General features: G+C 39.0%; 2 protein-coding genes across 7 annotated transcripts in view; one reads left to right on the plus strand and one right to left on the minus strand.

Moving 5' to 3' along the window:
* itgb1bp1 (integrin beta 1 binding protein 1) overlaps positions 1 to 9,018 on the plus strand; it is a 49,854-nt gene extending 40,836 nt beyond the window's left edge. For 2 of the 3 annotated variants that reach the window (XM_043678158.1, XM_043678148.1), the window contains exons 6-7: positions 3,162 to 3,311; positions 5,258 to 5,602. In XM_043678158.1, coding sequence (XP_043534093.1) covers positions 3,162 to 3,311; positions 5,258 to 5,329 — 222 coding nt within the window. In that variant the 3' untranslated portion in view covers positions 5,330 to 5,602. Of the gene's footprint in view, positions 1 to 3,161; positions 3,312 to 5,257; positions 5,603 to 8,738 lie in introns of those variants that run through there. The other variant, XM_043678165.1, reaches the window with a different exon arrangement.
* Positions 9,019 to 10,081: 1,063 nt separating this feature from the next.
* The window catches only part of asap2a (ArfGAP with SH3 domain, ankyrin repeat and PH domain 2a), a 193,727-nt gene continuing 179,055 nt past the window's right edge, over positions 10,082 to 24,753 (minus strand). For all 4 annotated transcript variants that reach the window (XM_043678183.1, XM_043678192.1, XM_043678201.1 and 1 more), the window contains 3 exons: positions 20,711 to 20,817; positions 18,246 to 18,368; positions 10,082 to 11,702 (listed from right to left, as the gene is read on the minus strand). In XM_043678183.1, the coding sequence (XP_043534118.1) occupies positions 11,628 to 11,702; positions 18,246 to 18,368; positions 20,711 to 20,817 (305 nt within the window). In that variant the 3' untranslated portion in view covers positions 10,082 to 11,627. The remainder of the gene's footprint in view (positions 11,703 to 18,245; positions 18,369 to 20,710; positions 20,818 to 24,753) is intronic.

A 24,753-nucleotide genomic window follows, 5' to 3' on the forward strand; every position in this document is an offset into this window, starting at 1 on the left:
CTGTAGGGGTTCTATGAAGCTGTAAAATGGCTAATGTAATATTACTGTTGGGGGGGGGGAGAAAGAGTAGACAGACTATGGACTGGTTAACCTGACCTCAGGCGTTGGTAAAATTTTAGAATTCATTATTAATGATGAGTACATGAAAGTGCATGGTAAAGTAGGGCTGAGTCAGCACAGCTTCGTCTGGGGGAGGTCATGCCTAACAAATCTGCTTTCAGTTCCTTGAAAAGCTAACCAACAAGTTAGACAAAGGAGAGCTAGTGGATGTGATCTATTTGGATTTCCAGAAGGCCTTTGACAAGGTGCTGCACAGGAGGCTACCAAGTTAGATAAGAGCCCAGGTACTGACATGGAAAGAGGATTGGCTGACTGGCATAAGGCAGAGAGTAGAGATAAATGGGTCTGTTTTTGGATGGCAGCTGTGACTGGTGCAGTTCCACGGGGATCGGTGTTGGGACCATAACTATTCACGTTATATATTAACGATCCAGACAAAGGAACTGAGGGCATTTTTGCCAAATTTAAAGATGACAAAAAGATAGGTAGAGGGACAGATCATGTTCAATATATGGGGAGGTTGCAGAAAGACTGGGATGGGTTAGGACAGTGGGCAAAGTGGCAGCAGATGGAATACAATGTGAAAATGCACTTTGGTTGGAAGAATAGAGGCATGAACTATTTTGTAATTGGAAAAAGGCTTCAGAAATCAAGCAGCAAGGAGCTCTTAAGGTTAACATGAAAGTTCAGTTGGCAGTTAAGAAGGCAAATGCAATGTTAGCATTCATTTCAAGAGGGCTGAAATACAACAGCAGAAATGTACAAGTCTCTGGTTAGACTGCATTTGTAATACAGAGCAGTTTTGTGCCCCATATCTAAGGAAGAATGACTCCTTGAAGGAGGTCCAGAAGTAGTTTACTTGGGATAATTGATTTGTTATGAAGGACAGTTAAGGTTTTTGGTCTGTACTCAATTGAGTTTAGAAGGATGAGGGGATCTGATTGAACCTTAGAGAGAGGCCTGAATAGAATAGGCATGGAGAAGATGTTTCCATTGGTGGGAGAAACTACAACCCGAGGGTATAGCCACAGAGTGAAGAGATGAACCTTTAGAACTGAGATGAGGAGGAATTTCTTCAGCTAGATAGTGGTTCATCTGTGGAACTCATTGCCGCAGAGGGCTGACGAGGCCAATTCCTTGAGGATTTTTAAAACACAAGATAGGTTCTTGATTGGTAAGGAGATCAAAGGTTATGGGGAGAAAACAGGAGAAAACATATTAGCCATGATTTGGGGGAGGGGGACACGGGCGGTGATAGTTCTTATTACACTCCTCTGAAGAACTGTGATAGTGTGGGTGCTTAATTAATGAAAGAGGAGTCATGATAGAGCATTTGTTAATTATTGAATTAGAGTTTTATTTCTACAGGCTTGAGCAGCCTCAATGGGTCAACTAGCCTGTCTGCTCCTTTATTCTATGGTTTTATGCTCTAACAGCACATGTAAAGTAACCCTGATTTAGAATGTTTCAAATTCTCCCTTATTCTAACTCCATCTTTTAATTTACTGTTTTCTATTCTAATGCTGTGTCTCCCCTATTTTCTGCACCTTAGTCATGCTCTAACACATTTTCCTGTTTATCAGACCCCAATAACCCAAGGATTTGAAGTCCTACCACCTCCTGCACAAAATGTGTATCCATTATTCATCTGTCTTATCCAATTTCTGTACTCAAATGCAAGCAATAGTGATCCAGAGATCACTGTTTTTGAAGTCAGTTGCTTTTCCACTTGGCTTCCTAAATTCTGACTGCAAGGCCACAAACCCCTTCCTCCTTCAGTCACTGGTATCACACGCTCTGATCACTCTGCCTCAGAAGAATGTTCTGCAGCTGCTCTGTGGCATTCTTTGCCCTTGGATCAGGAAGACAACATACCATTCTGTCTATGGTTGTCGAAATACATCTCTAATTCAATAATTAACGAATCCTCTGTCATTACTAGTCTTTCATTCTTCTTCCTTTCTGTACAATTAAGCACTTGTAATACTAAAGCTCTTGTTGCACTCCTCTGAAGAACTATTATTCTTCCCTCTTTCTCTTCCCCCCCCCCCCCACCCCAAATCAATATCCAGGATGAAACCCCAATTAGCAAGCAAAATCACTTAGGGGACCCATTCCTTACTTGCCTGTATACCCCTAACTTGCAGTATAACCACCTTCCAAAACGTGCTTCCTATCTGCCTTATGGATGCATTACAGTCATTTATTTCAGTGGCTATTTGAGCTCAAAGTTTGAGCTCACTTTTTTGCAGCCACTGACACTTTCTGCACAGTGCTCATTTAGGAGTCATGAACATGACTTTATATACCACAAGATGGGCTTTTTGCATGATTTTAGCTGCCATACCTTACGCATAGATTATAATGGAAATTAGAAATACCCATCAGTCAACTCCTCCACCAATGTTTATAAATTGGATTTTTAAGGGCAAGAACCACCAATTGCTATAGGGTAAAAATGTTTTTTAAAAAAAAAGCTAAAAAGACCATCTCCATCCCTTCCTCACCTAATTTCCAGCACTTCAGTTAAATACATACAAATTCTTTTAGAAAGAGATCAAAATTTGCTTAATTCACCGAATGTCTTATACTCCTCTGAATGTGTTCTAAAACTAAACAATTACTTTATCCTGTTGCAGAAAAAAAACAACTCAAGCTAGCTTCCTTAACTAACTACAACTGTTCCACAGTGAATAGTTTGTATATCACTTCTGATGTTCCCGGCTCCTGAATTTAAACAGCAACTTTCAGTTAAAAGTTAAACATAAATAAATTTAGATTCTTAGAAAGAGATTAAAGGTTATCTCAACTCCAGACTCTGATTGGGAAGAGATGTTATTATGAGATGTAAGGCAGTTGGCATGCATGGCAAAAATATTTTTAAAATATTGTTGTTAGAGTTTTAAACGTTAGCAGAGTTGGCTTGTAAGACCAAATTACTTCTATTTCTGCATTCTTCTCGAACATTGCCCTGTGTCAGATCATTGATTTAATTAAATACACTAATTATTCTAGTCACTTAACATAAAATTCTATTTCGTCGGTCATCCAAATGCAGGTAAAGTTAGAAATTCTACTAACCTTTTTTTGTCTTTTGGCAGGACATTTTGCACAGACATCCACTTTATTTGATAGTGAGAATGATCTGTTATGATGATGGTTTAGGAATGGGAAAAAGTCTCCTTGCTTTAAAAACGACCGATGCAAACCAGAATGAATATAGTATCTGCGTGTATCAGTGCAATAGCTTGGTGAGAAATGAATCTTTCTTTAATTTTATATTTGATTTTATAATATTTTTAAGAGTGGTTTGGTACTTTAATTGCAGAACCACAGGTTTCATTTGCCACTAACAGGTAAAAGTTATTGATATACCATATTCATTAGACAGGTGACTAAAGTGTGCAATTTGAAATTAGGGAAACCAACCACAAATGACCCTGATATGTCAAAATCTATGAGAGAGGGGTTCCCATAAGAGTCAGTTTAATACTGAATGCTTTTGCATTCATTCATTGTCCACAAATGTCTCCCAACCTGAAAAGCATTCATGGACAATCCCAAAAGGATTCTATACAGTATAAAAGTTGACTTTATCCTGACATTATGCCTTAGACATTTACTTCTAACCATTTCATATCACTTCCTTCTTTTCCTCTATGATAAGTTATGTCTCTAATCACACAGAATCTGAATTTCTATTTTACTTATGAATGTGCACATTTTTATTGTTGTTTCAAACTGGAATCTGATTGCTTTTGGTGTTGTTTTTTCTCTCATCCAGATAAGCCATGTGTCATTTCTGCTCTTCTATTATTAATTTTGCACCTGCCTGCTACCTTCTTTAAGTCTCAACCCAAGTAGTAGGCATCACTGCCTTCCTAATTTGGGCTTTACAATTGAAGCATAGTTAGTGTTTCTTTGTATTTTCTGATGGACCAATTGAGGCACTTATTGCTGCCTCCTTATAAGAAGCAATCTCAATAGTCCAGCCCCTCTTAACCAGAGTGCCAACTAGGATGCTAACTTCCATATGTTCTGATCACCTAATGCTTGCAAATTAAAAGTCATGAGCCTATTTTCAATATTTTTACCTGAGAAAGTCAAAATCTTACTGTGAGTATTGAAGTGATATTCTGCCTGCAACTGTAACTTGTATCATTATTTGGAACACTATAGATATAGAGGCTTCATGGGGGCATCTTCACAATTTGTTCTACTCACTTATTCCTCTGGGATCTATTTTACTGTCTCACTTCCTTCAATCAACACTACATATCTTTATCAAAGAAGAGAATGTTGGCAGAACTCAACAGGAGTGGGAGCATCTGTAAAGAGAAAAACAGAGTCTGATGCTGCCAGGTTTCCTCAGCCTTCTGTTTGAGATTTACAGCATTCACAGTATTCTGCTTTGATCCAAATCCTATGCTCCAGGTTACTTTAGCCTCTGCATCTAATGACAACTGATCCCATTGATTTGTTTGTTTGTTTTGGCTTTCCTTGTCCCATATTATGAATTCACTCTTCTCCTTCCTGTTTCATGATTATCAATCCGACCTTAACTTCATTGCCTCAAAGATAATGTGAGAAACTCTGAATTAATCCACCCTAGCTCTGTCGAGCATTTAGCTAAAGAAGGAGGACTCTAGAAATAATGGTTTGGGAGGATAAAGTGAAGTGATCACACAATCCCTAGTGTGGAATCAGGCCATTTAGCCCATTGAGTCCACACTGAACCTCTGAAGACCATCCCAACTAAGACCCAACCCCCAACTCCACCGCTAACCCTGCATTTTTCATAGCTAATCCAAGTAGCCTGCATATCCTATGGAGCAATTTGGCATGGCCAAACCACCTAATCAGCACATCTTTGGACTGTGGGAGGAAACCGGAGCAGTCGGAGGAAACCCATGCAGTCACCTGAGGCTGGAATCAAACTTGAGTCTCTAGTACTGAGGCATCAGTGCTAACCACTGAGCCACCATATTGGCCACCTTTTAAGTATATGATTGGCGAGGCAAGAGTCGAACCCAGTGAGTGCACTGCCACTGAGCTCGACAGATGAAAATCAAAGCATAAGATGTTTCTAATTGTTTACTTCTCATGCATAGTTACAGATATAATCTTAAGATCAAATAAAATTATCCAATCACCAAAAATGCAGTGTTATGAGTAATCCAATCCTTCTGTTTTTCAGGAACAAGCTCAAACAATCTGCAAAGTTCTATCCACTGCTTTTGATTCAGCACTTTCCTCAGAGAAATCCTGACAATTATTCTCTTAACAATACATTTGGATTCATTGTTGTTTACCTTGTTTAACTACCTTCATCTACTATTGTTGCCTTAGATTTATGAACTAAGTGTTACAAATTCTTAAGTTTGAAGATGTCTGCATTTCAATATTTTCAATAAATTGAGAAATAATTGTCTGATAGTACTGTGCAGGCTTATAGTTTTATCGAAGTCTGTTATTGTTCTACATCACTATTTCAATTACAGCGTCAAACATCCCCATACCTCCTTGAAACTGCCTTAGGTTTACTGCAAGACTTAAAATAAAGGTTTCAGAAATATATAAACCTGTAGCAACTATGAAGCATTGCTTTGTAGAGAGATATTTCTTAAATATCAGGCCAATAGTATATTACTTGGTTAATTTTTGCATTTTATAATGCTCAATGTGTCTATATATCTCATACTAACAGTAGCAATTTAAATGAACAAGTCTTGATGATGTACATTTTCAAGCCAAATATATTTAACAAAGAATGGGCAGGTCAGTACACTTTCTAAACACCATTGCAATTCTTGCCCTTTCAAATTAGCAATGCAATAACATCCTTTTATTCACACAAGTAAAATAGAGACAGTTAGTTAGTTTTCTATTTGTACTCTGATTTTTCCCTATGTTATACTACCCATGAACATCATTTCCAGATCATAGTCAGGGCCATACAGCAGAGCAACAGACCCTTCAGTCCAACCAGTCTATGCTGACCATAATCACAAACTAAACTAGTCCCATCTGCCCATGCTTGGCCTATATCATTTCAAACATTACATTCAAGTACTTATCCAATGTCTTTTAAACCTTGTTAAATGTACATCCACCACTTCCTCTTAAAGTTCATGCCACACGAACAACACTCTAAAAATAAAAGTTGCCCCTCATTGTTTTTAAAGTATTTCTCCTCTCACTTTAAAAAATGTCTCTCAGTCTTGAATTCCTCCAGTATAGGGAAAAGACACCTGCCATTCACCTTCTCTTTCCATCATGACTTTAAAAGTCTCTAAGGTAACCCTCAACTTCATATGCTCCAATGAAAAATGTTCCAGCTTTTTCAACATCTCCTTACAACTCAAACCCTCCATTCTTGGCAACATCTTGGTAAATCTCTTCTGAAACAGAGTCATAGAGATGTACAGCATGGAAACAGACCCTTCGGTCCAACCCGTCCATGCCAACCAGATATCCCAACCCAATCTAGTCCCACCTGCCAGCACCTGGCCCATATCCCTCCAAACCTTTACTATTCAAATACTCATCCAGATGCTTTTTAAATGTTGCAATTGTACTAGCCTCCACTACCTCCTCTGGCGGCTCATTCCATACATGTACCACCCTCTGTGTGAAAAAGTTGTCCCTTAGGTCTCTTTTATATCGTTCCCCTCACCGTAAACCTATGCCTTCTAGTTCTGGACTCCCCCACCCCAGAGAAAAGACTTTGTCTATTTATCCATGCCCCTTGTGATTTTGTAAACCTCTATAAGGTCACTCCTCAGCCTCAGACACTCTGGGCAAAACATCCCTAGCATATTCAACCTCTCCCTATAGCTCAAATCCTCCAACTCTGGCAACATCCTTGTAAATCTTTTCTGAACCCTTTCATGTTTCACAACATCTTTCCGATACAAAGGAAACCAGAATTGCTCGCAATATTCCAACAGTGGCCTAACCAATGTTCTGTACAGCCGCAACATGACCTCCCAACTCCTGTACTCCATACTCTGACCAATAAAGGAAAGCAAACCAACTGCCTCCTTCACTATCCTATATAGCTGCGACTATACTTTCAAGGAACTATGAACCTGTACTCCAAGGTCTCTATCAGTAACACTCCTGAGGACCTTACCATTAAGTGTGTAAGTCCTGCTAAGATTTGCTTTCCCAAAATGTAGCACCTCACATTTATCTGAATTAAACTCCATCTGCCACTTTTCAGTCCATTGGCCCATCTGATCAAGATCCCGTTGTATTCTGAGAGAACCTTCTTCGCTGTCCTCTACACCTCCAATTTTGGTGTCATCTGCAAACTTACTAACTGTACCTCTTATGCTCGCAACTAAATCATTTATATACATGATGAAAAGTAGTGAACCCAGCACTGAGCCTTGTGGCACTCCGCTGGTCACAGGCCTCCAATCTGAAAAACAACCCTTCATCACCACCCTCTGTCTTCTACCTTCGAGCCAGTTCTGTATCCAAATGGCTAGTTCTCCCTGTATTCCATGAGATCTAACCTTGCTAACCAGTCTCCCATGGGGAACCTTGTTGAACACCTTACTGAAGTTCATATAGATTACATCTACGGCTCTGCCCTCATCAATCCTGTTACTTCTTCAAAAAACTCAAATCAAGTTTGTGAGACACTACTTCCCATGCACAAAGCCATGTTGACTATTCCCAATCAGTCCTTGCCTTTCCAAATACATGTACATCCTGTCCCCCAGGATTCCCTCCCAACAACTTGCCCACTGCCCATCAGGCTCATTGGTCCATAGTTCCCTGGCATGTCCTAACCACCCTTCTTAAACAGTGACACCAAGTTAGCCAACTTCTAGTTTTCAGGCACCTCACCTGTCACTATCGATGATACAAATATCTTAGCAGGAGGCCCAGAAATCACTTCCCAAGCTTCCCACAGAGTTCGAGGTACACCTGCTCAGGTCCTGGGGATTTGACCACTTTTATCCATTTCAAGACATCCAGCACTTCCTCCTCTTTAATATGGACATTTTTCGAGATGTCACCATCTATTTTCTTACATTCTATATCTTCTATGTCCTTTTCCACAGTAAATGGTGATGCAAAATACTCGTTTAGTATCTCCCTCATTTTCTGCAGCTCCACACAAAGACCGCCTTAATGATCTTTGAGGGACCCTATTCTCTACCTAGTTACCCTTTTGTCCTTAATGTATTTGTAAAAACCCTTTGGATTCTCCTTAACTCTATTTGCCAAAGCCATCTCATGTCCCCTTTTTGCCCTCCTGATTCCCCTCTTAAGTATACTCCTACTGCCTTTATGCTCTTCTAAGGACTCACTTGATCTATCCTGTCTATACCTGAGGTATGCTTCCTTCTTTTTCTTAATCAAACGCTCAATTTCTTTAGTCATCCAGCATTCACTATACCTACCAGCCTTTCCTTTCACCCTAACAGGAATATACTTTCTCTGGACTCCTGTTATCTCATTTCTGAAGGCTTCCCATTTTCCAGTTGTCCTTTTACCTGCAAACATCTGCGCCCAATCAACTTTAGAAAGCTCTTGCCTAATACGGTCAAAATTGGCCTTCCTCCAATTTAGAACTTCAACTTTAGGTCTGGTCTATCCTTTTCCATCAGTATTTTAAAACTAATAGAATCTCCTGCTTAATAATATTTTTTCTCCAACAGGGCAACCAGAACTGAACACAGTACTCCAGAAGAGGCCTCAAGTCCTATACAACCTCAAAATAACGCCCCGACTACTACACTCAAAAGGTCTGAGTAATGAAGGCAACCGTGCTAAATGCCTTCTTAATCATCCTGTTCAAAGAATTATGTACCGGAACCCCTAGCTCCAACACGACCCAAGGTCCTACTTTGAATTGTATAATTCCTGAAACAAACAATATCTCACATTTATTCAAACTAAACTCAATCTGCCACTCTTCAGCCCATTGACCCAAACTGATCAAGATCTCAGTAATCTTAGATAACTTTCTTCACTATCCACCGTACCATCAATTTTGGTGTTATCTACAAACTTACTAATTGTGCCTTCTATATTCTCATCTAAATCATTCATATAAATGACAAAAGTGGATCTAGCACAGATCCCTGTGGAACACCACTTAAAGAAGGCAATTATGTTTTTGTCTTTACAATTTGTTAGAAATTGTAGACAAGTGAACTGTGACTTTTTTAATATTTGCAAAAATTAAAAGTCAAATTTGAGAGACTTATTTTGTTTTGCTGTTAAAAACTAAGTGATATCATGTGCTGAAAATAAATCTTCAGCCACTGATTTCAGATTTTATCTCCAAAATGTACTGAACAAAAAAAGCTCATACAAATCATTATTCCCAGCCCAGAAACCTTTATTGACTCAGTATAAAATTCAGCACGTGCAATGAATTAAATTTTACTGATTTTCTTTTAACCTAGAGATAGAAAACTTTGTGGAAGTAGTTGAAATTCAATGATACTTTATTGTCGGAGGCTGAATTTTAGTAAGAAAAATATTGAAAAAAACATGCTGGTGATCATCTGCTGGGATTCTAATGAAGTGCATAGTACTTTTTCCCATTTTCCTCATTTGGGTTATGTAAATTCTTTAAGCTGATGCCATTTCAAATGGAATTATATTCAAAAAATATTTCATACCTTTATCTTTAACTAACTTCAAAACTTATATAGTCTGGACAGTGCTAAAAGTACATAATATGAAAGTTTCTTCCCATCCTATAAATCAAAAGAACCGAACAGTAGAGGAAATTTCATGGGCAATTAAGTGGATAACTATACATGTGTCTCACAAATTTAAACTTTAATGGAATGGAATTTATCTCTACCAAATCTACTGATTCTCAAAATGATTGTTAACAATTGTAGCAGCCTTGATGCAGAAGATGGATATTTAAATACACATTTTCGAACTTCAGACTTTGTACACTATTTCATCAGATGCTCACTATTCCTTCACAAATAGTGAAATCATTAGGCCTCATCTTCAAAATTTGTACAGACGACCTGCATTGCTGAAGCAGGCTTTGCTTTAATAATTGTTTATTACATTTCTGGATGAATTCCAATGTTAAACTGGGATATACAATACATTACACATGCTAATTGTCAAATCAATGCAACGAAATGCAAAAGTATTATAGGATTTAACATTTACAATATATCTATATATACAGTTGCTCTGCAACAATCACCTAGCTTGTCATTATTTGTATCCATTTTACATCATGTCTCAGTCAGGATTTCTTTCTGCTCAAAGTACCCCTCTCAGATGACGACAGTAGGTGGCACCAATTATCCTGCCTAGAGATTTTTATGGTCCTTATAACAAATCATAGAAAGCAGTAATCCTGAATGATGTCAACATCTTCAGTATTGATTCACATTAGATACAAGAATTAGTAAGTTCTATTTTAGTCAATAATTACAGCCAAATTTAGTTGAGAGGTTACAAATTTAAAGTTTGCTGCTAACCCAAAATATTTGTCAAATATTTCATTCCTATGCATTAGAAGCCAGACTAACACATTTTAAAAAAAGAACATGGCCACTTGTGTAACAAATCCAAAACTCTAAAAGACTAGATTTCCAATAACAGGCCAATAATACCATTGCAAAAAAGTATTTGAGATGAAAGTTGACTACAATTGATTTGTACTAAATGTATACCATTTCTCATTTATTTTTCTTGAACAATTTCAAAATTCTGTTCTTAGTAATAAAAAGAATCAACATCAATTCTACGCAGAACTTTAAAAAATAAAGACGTCTGCAACAAATTTTGAATATTTTTGGAAACTGATTTAGCTATTTAAACCCTATACTGGTTAAACCATTCAACGCAACAAAATACAGACTATTCGAAATGCAAAGAGGACCCCGAATAACCAAATCTGAATTTCTGTCACCAACTGGTCTCTTTTGATAAACAGCCCTGGGATATCAGTACTGTTCATTAGCTGCCTTTTGAAATTATTATTTACAATACTACGCCCCTTTATTCATGAATGAAGTTGGAAAAATTTAACTTGCAATGGGAATTACAGCATTTAAATAAAGGTAAATCTGGAAACAGTGGTACTCTTAGATTCATAGCAATATTTTAAGGCCTTAAGAAAATTATGAAGTTCAACATGCTTTATAAATTCAATACCTGATTTATGGAATCTATATCTTAACATTGATCAGTACTAGTGTTCTCCAGCTTTTCTCCATTGTTAATGCTACATTTTTGCAATATATTGTGATTTTCAGTATGTTTGTGACAGTTAATGACATAACATTGTCACTGTACATGAACAATTAGCATTCTTTTCATTCCCAAGTACCTACATGCACCATTGCAAATTTACGGACTTGAGAAGTCCATTTATAACTAATCTCCAGTTGTACTGAAAGTGCAAATAGTTTAATGTATATATTTAAAACTAGTTACTTATAACATCCTCCAGTTAAGAAGTGATTTGTCTATTGAGCTAAACACAGATGTTTTCCTTGCCATTTGCTGGTATGATACCATGCTCCAAATTATTTTCTCTTCAATGTCCTAAAGGATGCTCAGTCAGAAATGAAGTGCACAAATGTCACAGGGAATACACCCCTTCGCTTCGGGTCTCCTTCAATGTGACCAATCTACAAAAAAAAAAGCATATCATTGAGTTTATTCAAATAACAGTGCACAGGATAATAACTGCTTTTCTGCTTTCATTAAACAATAAAATACCAGGCAGTAAATTTAAAGTTTATAATCTAACAAAGAATGATAGTGTTGTTGAAAATTAGCAAAGTTAGTGAAGTTCTTGATATGCATTCTAAATTTACATGTGAAAGCTTGTTTTGAGGAGCATTATTCAATTTTTATTCAATAGTCCAAATGCAAATGCACTCCAAATTCATGGTACGGGCTTCTTAGCAGTGTATGTGCATTTAGTATCATTGTTTATATTAAAGAACCTGGATGAAATATTTAGTTCAATGCACATTATAGAATAATACAATACAAATAAAACTAATAATGCAAGTTTGACACTTGCCCAATGACACTGCAATATCTATGATTTGATTAAAGCTTTATCATATGTATTCAAATGCAGGAGTACAAGAGTACAGTGCAATATCACCACCCACAGCGCCATCTTAGGTATGAAGGTACCTAGGTACAAAAGCAAGTTCCAAGTTGTAATATAGAAAAACAAAGTTAAAAGTATAGCATTACCTTTGTTCTTCATACAAGTAGGAAGATAAAGAAATAAAGTTAAATGTTATTACGTTCAAGGGTTCGGTCTCCTCCGTTCCGACCCTCTCTTTGGGAAACCTCGGGCTCCCTGCTCTTGATGCCTGGACACCTCCCTCATCAATACTTTGGGCTCGTTCCGACCATGTTGGGCTCAGGCCCATAGCCGCTTCCATGCACCTGAACTCCAGCTGACACTAGCCCTCTAGCATACAGATTATAAAGCACACAATGCGAGATCATAACTTTCATTTCTTCTTTTCATCCAAATCATCTGTTTTCAGTCCCTCTACTTGCTTGACAAAATATCCTCAATCAATAATAGTAAGATTATCCTCCACTTCAAAAAGAAGTTAACTGAAATCATCCAACATAATAGAATTGACACATTATAGAAGTAACTCAGCCCCACTCCCCTAAGTATACGGTATTTGAATATTTTTGGCAGTCAACTGGCTTAGCTATGCATCACCAGATCTAGCAGAACCACATATGGCAGTATTGGGTTCAACTCTCCTGACAAAGTTGTTCACTATCTCAAGATCACATTGAAATGCAGAAGTAACCATGGTTTCTTTTCCACAATATAAACCATCTTCTTAAAACACTGTTTCCTGCCTTCTCCATCCTCACCTCCCATATGGATAAGAAGTTCCAAGACTCATTTGTCATTTAAATTAAGAACAAATGTTCTGCTGCTTTCCCTTTTGTCTGTTAAGCCAGAAACTTTCCTTATGGATAACCTCTCCCCTTGCACTGAACTTGTCATTTCCTTGTGTGTTTTCATCTCAGCAGATGCCCTCAGCATTATCTAATTCCACCAAACTGTCAACTCTCTAACTTTCCTTCCTGGCCCCCATATTAGCTGACATGCTAATCATGCACTCTCCTCAGGTACTGACAATAATTTTATCTCCTGAAGTGAAAGTGAGACTGACGTTTTACTTTGCAATTACCTGTAGGTTGTGGTATATCAACCCCTGAAGCCTCCAAAAATACTTGCAAAAACAAGTAGTTTACTTACACAAAGATTGTATTTGACTGCCTGTGGCTGATCAACATTTTGAAACTTAAAGCAGAATAATGATAATTCATGAATAAATATCTCATGGTGCACTGATTGAATTAATTGCATAAAAATAGCTTAACCACAACAACAATGTGTTAAAACATCAAATTCATTGTCTTCAGCTTCTGATGCAGAGTTCATCAAGCTTACTCTAAGGCACTTGGCTATGGCACCATCATAAGGCTCTCACTTTGAATCAGAATCACAATAAGTCATCTTCCTCTCTCATCCACAATTAAATATTCCACATTTTAACAATTTGATGATATTTTGTCCGCTAATAACACCTCATGATTTGATTTGCTTTTGTTCACTCACAGGATTGGGGAAGGTGGTAGCATTCATTGTCTGTCCCTGGCTGCCCCTGAGAAGGTGGGGGTGAGATGCCTTCTTGAACTGCTGTAGGTAGACCCACAATGCCCTTAGGGAAGGAATTCCAGTATTTCACCCAGTGACAGTAAAGGAATAGTGATATATTTCAAAGTCAGGATGGTGAGTGGCTTGGAGGGGAACTTGCACGTGGTGATGTTCCCATATATCTGCAGCCCTTGTCCTTCAAGATGGAACTGGTTGTGGGTTTGGCTTATTACCGAAACGTCAATTCTCCTGCCTGGCCTGCTGTACTTTTCCAGTGCCACAGTCTCGACTCTGGTTGTGGGTTTGGAAGATGCTGTCTTTGACGAATTTCTGCAATGCATGAATAGTACATAGTGTTGCTATTGAATGTAGTTGGTGGAGGGAGTGAATGTGTCAATTAAGCAGGCTGCTTTGTCCTGGCTGGTGTCAAGCTTCTTGAGTGTTGTTAGAGCTGCACCTATTCTGGCAAGTGGGGAGCATTCCAACACACTCCTGCGACTTGTGCCTTGTAGATAGTGGACTGGTTCTGGGGATTCGGGATGCAAGTTACTCACTGCATTATTATTAACCTCTGACCTGCTACAAAACCACACAAGACATCAAATATTTCAGCATTGCTCTTTTTCACGCATTGTGAAGGGTATCATTTCTCCATCAATAATCCATCCATTTTACTCAACACAAATATGAGTGCCTTGTTAAAGCATGCATCCAGAGGTTAGACGATGGATGTTAAACCCCGAGTAAACTGCAATATTGATATAATTTCTTTGCAGACACATGTCGTGATCTCATTGGGTATGTGAGAATGAATCCTTCCAGACCCTGAATGATGTGAGCAATGCAGAGTCAGTTTGGAAAATATTGCAAGATATGGAAAATAAGATTCTTGCATTGATAAAAAGTCGTCTAATTTCACACCCAAGTACTAATCTCAACTCATTAAGTGCAGTTTCCTATTCTCCCAAGCACCTGAGAGAAAGTAGAAAGTGACAATTCATAACATGAAAGGCAGGGCAGATGCTGGTGGATCCATCTCGCCACTTGCTTCTCGAGGTCTCCATACTGGACAGGAGTCCACAACATCTTCAGGACAGTGATTACCTGCATCCCCATTCATGGAAGTTAGAACTGGACATGCACCAGCTTCCTCCTAATAGTACATCTCTGTCTCACTCAGAATACTGTTATCCTCTTCAACGCTGCACTTCAGGGGCACAGTGCTTTACATTATAATATTGTCAGGTGACTTTGGAGAAGGGACAAGCATCCATCTGATGGACTGGACTAGAGTACATCTCAGGGTTTGTCACCTCTTAGTGCTCACCCACTGTGCAAAACTACTTAGTTGTTCACAGCACCCGTGCCTTGCTTTGACTCATTCAGAACTTATATTTTCACAGTCCTGATGTCTTTTCTTGCCTTGCCATTTTGCAGGCACAAAACCAAGTTACTTGTCATGGTTCAAAAACAGAGACTGCTTGTGACACTCAGCAGGTCTGGCAGCATCTGTGGAAAGAAAAGAGAGAGAGAAGAGCGAGAGAGAAGAGCGAGAGAGAAGAGCGAGAGAGAAGAGCGAGAGAGAAGAGCGAGAGAAAAGAGCGAGAGAAAAGAGCGAGAGAAAAGAGCGAGAGAAAAGAGACATAACTTGTCGTGTTGCCAGCAGTGATGAGTTAAGGGGGTTGATGTTTCTGTACAGCACTGTGCTACATCAATGTTGCACCTACAGCAATTATGTGGCAAACACATTCATACTTCAACCAAACAGTCAGTCACTCTCAAAGTAAAAGAGGAATAGACCTTGTTCATATTTAGGGTACTGTTTTCTGTCAGGGATTATCGACACAGTAAGTCAAGGACATTGTCCAATTTAGTTCAGGGGGTTGCTTGCATTACCCAGGGTCAGGGGTCCACATCATTACAATCCTCGAATTAGTTAGGGAGCAGCACATATATTAGTCGGAGCTATCTTTCCAAGTGACTTAAATTGGGATGAGTATATTCACTGAAAGACATGGGGGGAGGTATCAGGGACCACTGTTGTGATGGGGTCATAGGGAAGTCAACTGTGGAGACTGGAGACAACATGCTGGGATGCAGAGAGAATAAAAAGAGTGAAGGGGTGTAATTCAACATGAGGCAGGAGGCAACAGAGTGTAGAAGGGTACAACAGGGGTTGTCACTGATGCCTAACACCACCCTGGTTTCAATGGGACACAGTACATGGCTATGTTTAATATCACAAAGCTGTATTTGTAGGGTCTGGGGGTTAAGTGGGGAAGGTGAGCCATTAAATTAATAGGTTGGGTGGGAAATGTCGGCAAGATCAAAGCTGATCAAGATAAAAACCTTATAAAAATAAGAAGTGTTTACGATAAAAATACATCAGATTGGAACAAGAAAAACGTGGCAAAGACTGATGGTCAGTCAGAGGACTGAGAAAGTTTCAAAAGGCAAAAAAAAAGAAAAAGAAAAAAGACAGAAAAGATTTAAAAAAAAAGTGAAGGTAAACTGGCAAGTAATATCCAGACAATTGCAAGAACTTCTTTACACATATAAATAGGAAGGGACAGGCCAAGTAGTACATAGAATCCTTAGAGAATCAGGGTGGGAAAATAATATCGGGGAAGTAGGAAATGGCAGGTGGGTTGAATAATTATTTTACAATCTTCATGACATGAAATACTAATAGCATTCCAAAAACTTTTAAATAATCTAGGGGCAAAAGAGAAAGGTGGACGTTAAACTGACATAGGTGGCAACTTCAGATCAACTTGGCAGGGTGCTGTGGCCTCCTCTGTGGTCCTGAGGAAAGAGGATGGCCTTCCTCTTCAACATCCCATCCACCAGAAAGTTCACTCCCTATCAGTGTATCATGATGCCAACTTTCTGTCTCCGGGCAGGTTGCAAGGCCCTGCAACTGTGAAGAGCAGTTGCTCGCTGGCAGTACTTGACTGAGGGCACATCTGTGATTTAAATACGGCACTGGTGGCAGAATTCCAGAAAGTCCTGGCATTGCTGAATATTTCTGCTGGTGGCGAATGTGAGGTAGTGCAAGTGTGGCACCATAGAGGCATGATGTATACATAATGAGGTCAACAGCAGAGAATTGTGAGAAAAAGGGCAGAACCACAGAGAGAGACAGACAGAAAGAAAGAGAGAGAGAGAGAGAGAGAGAGAGAGAGAGAGAAAACCCTCCATTAAACTGCCCAAACTATCATATAGCTGATTTCTGGTAAAATTAAACCTATGGAATCTGAAAGTGTCCCACATCAAGAACCTGTGTAGTTTACACAGGCCACCAGAAATCCATACACTATTGATCCATAACTTCACCCTATTCTCATGGGCACGCATACAACTTCCTGTCAGGAACTTGATGCTCAGAATGGTTTAACATTTGAAAATGACTATAGGTTTTAACTTTATTCCATAGGCTGTTCAAATTAGTACCATATTGAATCTCGTCTTTTCATGTCCTAATGTTGTCACAAATCCTTTGAGCTTTTTCAATGCAATGTTTGTAATTTATGGTAGTTCATCAATGTGGCCAGCATAACCTAATGGGTACTCGTGCTTTTTCTATTGTCTGACGATAAATTTTAGAAAACCAGACATTTTCACAGTGAAGTCTTTCAACTGTTTCAGAACAATCTTGATCTTCTGCCAGAACACTGGACTGTCTTGTTCCCTCAAGCAGCTACACGTTTTAACAGCAAATCGGAAATATTTGCTGGGCTTGAGTTGATTTGACTCACTAATGAGCAGATACATGCAGTGCATTTCTGGTGACTGTCAAATGGTGTTGAGGACTCATACTAATACATGCTTCTCAAGAGCAGGTCAGTACACGACCTCTATCTGATGGCATATTTGGCCTTGAGTAAGTCTTCCGGATAGATTTCTTCTTCAATTTTCATACCTGTTTTTCATGAATTCTGAATTTCTTTCTGCAGCACAATCTTTTGATGAATTAGCAAATGCTACCACTTTGACATCATTTTGTTGGAAGATCATTTGTTCATTATTCTCCACGCTACACATTGTATGCTTTGTGTGGGTGCATTGTAAACCCTACATTATCTTTGCAACACAGTCTGTATTTTTTCCATGATAACATGCACTGACTTGTAGCTTAAGGTAAGTAAATCATGATTTCTGGAGTGAGAAAATGAAGTCCACTACAAATGCAAGGATAGCATCATATGACTGTCATGTGAATGTGTGGTGGCTAGTTTGTGGATGGTGCTTATATGCTACATATATGAAAATGCACAATTTTTGGTACAGAGAAAATGATAGCTTCTTTGTCAGATTGACATATGTTGAAATCTATGTTATTTGACAAACTGATATTTTGATGAAAGAGTACAGAATTAAATTTGGCTCACCAAGAGCATATATATACAGAATTAAATTTAGATCCAAACTACTTGCTCATGTCAATTAGGAAGTGGTTTTATGATTCTTCAACATAGCCAAAGTTATGTTACTAAAATCAGGCACATCAACTTACCCACCATTCTGGATCTTCCTCACCGTCGACAATAATAATCTCACCCTCTGAGAAAGTAAGTTCATCGGGGTTGTCTGCACTACAATTATAAATTGCTTTCACACGCCTTGGTTTTGCTTTCAACTAAAATAACAGAAAATGAGTTAAGCTTCACAGAACAAAGCAGACCACAAATAGAAGTAGAACTTTAAATGTTCCAAATTGACTGAATAAATGATGATGTTTAAAAAAAGCCCATATGTAAGGTCTGACTATCTTAAAGCAAACGTTCATATGACTGTACATAAGTAAAATAATCATTTAAATTGTATGACTCAAAAATGCACTGTACAAAACTTAATATTTGGAATACCCACCATTATTAAAGAGTGTTTGCTATTAGCATACAATACCTACAAATAAACAATAAATTCCCATCTATTAACTCCCCGCTGGATGTAAGTTTGCTCACTGAGCTGGAAGTTTCATTTTCAGACATTTCGTCACCATACTAGGTGACATCTTCAGTGAGCTTCCAGACAAAGCACTGCTGGTGTTTCCTGCTTTCTATGTATCTGTTTGGGTTTCCTTGGTCTTGGTGATGTATTTCCTGTGGTGACACCATTTCCTATAGTGATGTCATGTCCTGTTCTTTTTCTCAGGGGTGGTAAATGGGATCCAAATTGATGTGTTTGTCAATAGAGTTCCAGTTGGAATTCCATGCCTCTAGGAATTCCTAGAAGCATGGCATTCCAACCTGAACTCTATCCACAAAAACATCAACTTGAATCCCATTTAACACCCCTAAGAACGGGACATGACATCACCTTAGGAAATGGCCTCACCACAGGAAATGACATCGCCAACCCAAAGAAATCCAAACAGATAAATGGAAAGCAGGAAACACCAACAGTGCTTTGTCTGGAAGCTCACTGAAGATGTTACCTAGTATGGTGATGAAACGTCTGAAAATGAAACTTCCAGTGAGCAAACCTACATCCAGAACCTCAACTTGAGCCACAAATCTTCTCAAAACCCATTAACTCCCCATTGATGATACAGGTGAATGAAGTCACTCACTCACCTGCTATCTGGTCTGATTGAGTCTAATTGTTTCAGTCATCTAGGACAAAGGCTGTCTGAAATCTATTTTTTTTTTACAGTATAATTTGTATTGATTTAATGCGCATTCACACTGAAGGGTGGTACTTCCAAGACTTAATTAAAATTACATTTTCCAGCTGAAATTTTCTTTGATTAACAAGTAGGTCTTTCAATTGTCAGTGGTAGTTTTTAAATCATTATTTCAAGTAACGTATACTGAAACACTAAAAATCTTGATTATGGACTCTATGGTTGAATGAGGCAATTGGAGGTGTAGTGGACAGCGAAGAGGGTTACCTCAGATTATAACAGGATCTGGACCAGATGGGCCAATGGGCTGAGAAGTGGCAGATGAAGTTTAATTCAGATAAATGCGAGGTGCTGCATTTTGGGAAAGCAAATCTTAGCAGGACTTATACACTTAATGGTAAGGTCCTAGGGAGTGTTGCTGAACAAAGAGACCTTGGAGTGCAGGTTCATAGCTCCTTGAAAGTGAAGTCGCAGGCAGATAGGATAGTGAAGATGATGTTTGGTATGCTTTCCTTTATTGGTCAGAGTATTGAGTACAGGAGTTGGGAGGTCATGTTGTGGCTGTACAGGTCATTGGTTAGGCCACTGTTGGAATATTGCGTGCAATTCTGGTCTCCTTCCTATCGGAAAGATGTTGTGAAATTTGAAAGGGTTCAGAAAAGATTTACAAGGATGTTGCCAGGGTTGGAGGACTTGAGCTACAGGAAGAGGCTGAACAGGCTGGGGCTATTTTCCCTGGAGCGTCAGAGGCTGAGGGGTGACCTTATGGAGGTTTACAAAATTTAGAGGGGCATGGATAGGATAAATAGACAAAGTCTTTTCCCTGGGGTCGGGGAGTCCAGAACTAGAGGGCATACGTTTAAGGTGAGAGGGGAAAGATATAAGAGACCTAAGGGACAACGTTTTCACGCAGAGGGTGGTACGTGTATGTGGAATGAGCTGCCAGAGGATGTGGTGGAGGCTGGTACAATTGCAACATTTAAGAGGCATTTGGATGGGTATATGAATAGGAAGGGTTTGGAGGGATATGGGCAGATGGGACTAGATTGGGTTGGGATATCTGGTCGGCATGGACAGGTTGGACTGAAGGGTCTGTTTCCATGCTGTACATCTCTATGACTTGTATGTGCAAATTTCAAGAACCTAATCAAAATCATGAGAACTGTTTTATAAATCATTCCATCTTTCACAGAGAAATTTAGTGATAAAAATTAAACTACTAAAGTAGCTGAAATTTTGATTGTGTTTCTTTTTCAAAAACTAAGTTTGACTAGAATGAAACCAAAGATGTTTGAAATCTTTAAGAATCCAAGAAAATTTTTGCTTTTTTGTTGTTGTCCAATATGTCGTACCATTTGAGACTTTCGTGGCATTGGTGCAGGAGCTTTGCTGAGAGTCGTTGAATTAGGTGCATGCCCTGGTTTTTTTGGTGCCGCATCTGGCCCCAGGAAAGCATCTCCTATTGGGATGTGAACAAATAGCAACTCTCAGTGAAATGTTGAACAATAATTTTGAATATGTTTGAAACAATATTAATTTTTCTTATCATGCTTTTTATCAAAAGTCTACAACAAACTTGTAATTAGATAGGACCTTGTGCCATTTCAGGATCCCAAAATGTTTCACATTTGCAGTGTAGTTGGCTTCAGATACTGTAGGATAATGTAGTAGCTTGTATAGAATAATCCAATAAACAGTAATTAATATAAGGTGATCGGTCTTCCTGGTATTGGTTGAGGACAAATGTTGGACAAGATACTGGAAGAACTTCCCTGATGTTCTCTGACTAATGCCAAGACGATCGTTTACAGGATCTTAACAGGAGATGGGGAAGTTGATGTTTCGGGTGTTTCAACTTTTAGATCTGGTCTATCCTTTTCCATCACGACTTTAAAACGAATTGAATTATGGTCGCTGGCCCCAAAGTGCTCAGTCACCTGCCCAGCCTTATTTCCAAAGAGTGGGTCAAGTTTTGCACCTTCTCTCGTAGGTACATCCACATACTGAATCAGAAAATTGTCTTGTACACACTTCAGAAATTCCTCTCTATCTACACCTTTAACACTATGGCAGTCCCAGTCGATGTTTGGAAAGTTAAAATCCCCGACCATAACTACCTTATTATTCTTACAGATAGCTGAGATCTCCTTACAAGTTTGTTTCTCAATTTCCCTCTGACTATTAAGGTGTCGATAATACAATCCCAATAAGGTGATCATCCCTTTCTTATTTTTCAGTTCCACCCAAATCACTTCCCTGGATGTATTTCCGGGAATATCCTCCCTCAGCACAGCTGTAATGCTATCCCTTATCAAAAATGCCACTCCCTCATCTCTCTTGCCTCCCTTTCTATCCTTCGTGTCGCATTTGTACATTAAGCTGCCAGTCCTGCCCATCCCTGAGCCATGTTTCTGTAATTGCTATGATATCCCAGTCCCATGTTCCTAACCATTCCTAACCATGCCCTGAGTTCATCTGCCTTTCCTGTTAGGCCCCTTGCATTGAAATAAATGCAGTTTAATTTATTAGTCCTACCTTGTCCCTGCCTGCCCTGACTGTTTGATTCACTTCTGTTCTCAATTGTACCAGTCTCCGATCGATCTCTTTCCTCACTATCTCCCTGGGTCCTACCCTCCCACCTTACTAGTTTAAATCCTCCCAAGTAGTTCTAGCAAATTCCCCGGCCAGTATATTAGTCCTCTTCCAATTTAGGTGCAATCTGTCCTTCTTGTACAGGTCACTTCTACCCCAAGAGAGATTCCAATGATCCAAAAATGTGAATCCTTCTCCCATACACCTGCTCCTCAGCCATGCATTCATCTGCTCTATCCTCCTATTCCTGCCCTCACTAGCTCGTAGCACTGGGAGTAATCCAGATATAACTACCCTTGAGGACTTCTTTTTTAAATTTCTGCCTAACTCTCTGTAATCTCAGAGTCTCAACCTTTTCCTTTCCAATGTCGTTGATTCCGATGTGGACAATGACCTCTTGCTGGCCCCTCTCCCCCGTGAGAACATTCTGCACCCTTGTTACAAATGGACTTGACTGTTTCAGTATCTGAAGTGTCACAAATGGAGCTGAACATTGCATAATCATCAGTGTACATCCCCACCTCTGACCTTATGTAGGAAGGTAAACGATGAAGCAGCTGAAGATACTTGTGCTTAGGATACTATGCTAATGATCTCCTGCAGTGATGTCCTGGGCTGAGAAAACTGAAGGAGTTGGAAACTTCAAACTCTTTTTATATTACAGTACATTTGTGATGCTTTATGACTTAAGTCTCTCTCATAAACACAAGTATTTATGTTTATGAATCAGATCATCATGTACAGGATTCCTTCACTATCCAAAAGTAGAACGTTCCAATGAATTCATAAGCTGAAATGGTGTAAAGCAAAGAAGCAGTTACCATTACTTTATATGGGAAAGATTTTTAAGTGTTCCAAGACCCAAATAATAACCTACCAAATAACACACAAAACCTAAACTCACACTAACGTATCGAAAAGGAGATTGGGGTTGTGGGAGGTACAGGAGACTGGGTGTAGGAGAGGGAGGAACAGGGTAATCTATTAACATCTCATCTCCGTCTGAATCCACGAGGGCAGGCAGGTCACAAACATCTACACTTTCTTCAATGTCTGCCTGCCTCAGTGTTGAAGATAGAGGTTAGTCGTCTGCTGTGGCTGATGTGAAAGTCTTAATATTCGACAGTATGCTTGACTGCTTAGCCTCACACATTTTTCTACCATATAGTTCTTTGTAGGCACTCAAAACATCCTGCAAACCTGCCCTAGACCTATGTGCCTGTACAAAATTAAAGTCATACTTTCCTGCAATCATTGCAGCCCTGTCAATCGTAGCAAAAATCCCACGCAAGTGTTTCACGTTCAGCTCTTGGGTGACTTCACTTATGGGCTGTTCATTATTGTGTTCAGTTTTGATTCTTTCCTTTCCTCTTGCAATTGCATCAGCTCTACCTCTGTCATTTCTTGGTCCTGGGATGCCAAAACCTCTTCAACATCAACTTTGTCTACTCCCATAAACCTAGCCTCCTTAGCCAAAGTCACTATTTCCTTATTTATTGTTGTTGGTTCGAAGCCTTTAAAATTCACTGCTTCGGGACACAGTTTTTCCCAAATACCATTTCTCATGGAGACTTAGCCTATCGAGAGCATCTCCAAGGTTGGCAATTGCCAATTTTATATAGTATTGCTTCCAGATCTCTCACAAAAATGCTTTGGACTTGCTCTGTCTGTCAATGGCACTTACAATAAAACACATCACATTTTGCATATAGTAAGCCTTAATTGTGGCTATTAGGCCTTGGTCACATGTATGCAGCAACAACGTCGTATTCAGCAGTAAGAATACAACATGAATGTTACTACTATATTTGGCAATGCCAGGTGGAGAGCAGCACAATTATCGACAATCACAAGACACCTATTATCGAGGTTATTTTCTCTACAGGATTTTTCAACAAAAGGACTAAAGTATCCACTCATGTACTCAGAAAAAAAATCACTTAGGTATTCCAACCACTTGGATTTGAACGAAACATTCTTACCAACGCTTTTAAGTGCCATCGGATTTTCTGAATGGTACACTAGTAGAGGCATAATGACAGTATCACCAGTGATGGTAATAATAGGCATTAGGGTAAACCTATACTTTGATGCCTTGTGTCCCTTAGCCTGCTTTTCTTCTATTGAAATAAATGTCTTGATCGGCAATTTTTTTCCAATAAATTCCAGTTTCGTCACAGTCAAACACTTACTTATACGAATAACCACCTTCTGTAGTTATTTTCTTCAGTTCTTCTGGGAACTTTTCGATAGCTTCTGTATCAGCCAAAGCACTCTCTCCAGTAACCTTTAAGTTATGAAGCTGCCCTCGCCTCAAAAAACTGATCAAACCACCCATGACTACCTTTAAATTCCACTTTCGTAACACTTTCATCAGTATCGTTCAGTGCTTTCTGTTTCAGTTTATTAAAAAGACTGACTGATTTATCCATAAGTATAAGATAACTTAACGGAACACCACGTTTTGTACACCCATCAATCCAGTCAAGCAATAAACTTCCAATTTTATCCATTACTGGATGCCGACTAAAAGACCACCGCTACTAGCGGAACCAATAGTAACTTCAGCAGCTTTCAAGATTCTTTCTCTGTGTGTAAATAGTAAGAATGGTGGATGCAGGCAAGTTCAACGCATGCACAAATCTTTATTTCGTTGACCATGATCGAAACACTTAATTACATCCAGTTTTATGCTAAGCATAACAGTCTGAAAAGCTCTCTCAGACTTTTCTGGTACCTTAGGACACATCTTGCTAAGGGATGCACAAAATAAATCGAGACAAAACACAGATGCTCACAGACA

Source organism: Chiloscyllium plagiosum, chromosome 3, assembly GCF_004010195.1.
Source record: "Chiloscyllium plagiosum isolate BGI_BamShark_2017 chromosome 3, ASM401019v2, whole genome shotgun sequence".
NCBI classification, from domain to species: domain Eukaryota; kingdom Metazoa; phylum Chordata; class Chondrichthyes; order Orectolobiformes; family Hemiscylliidae; genus Chiloscyllium; species Chiloscyllium plagiosum.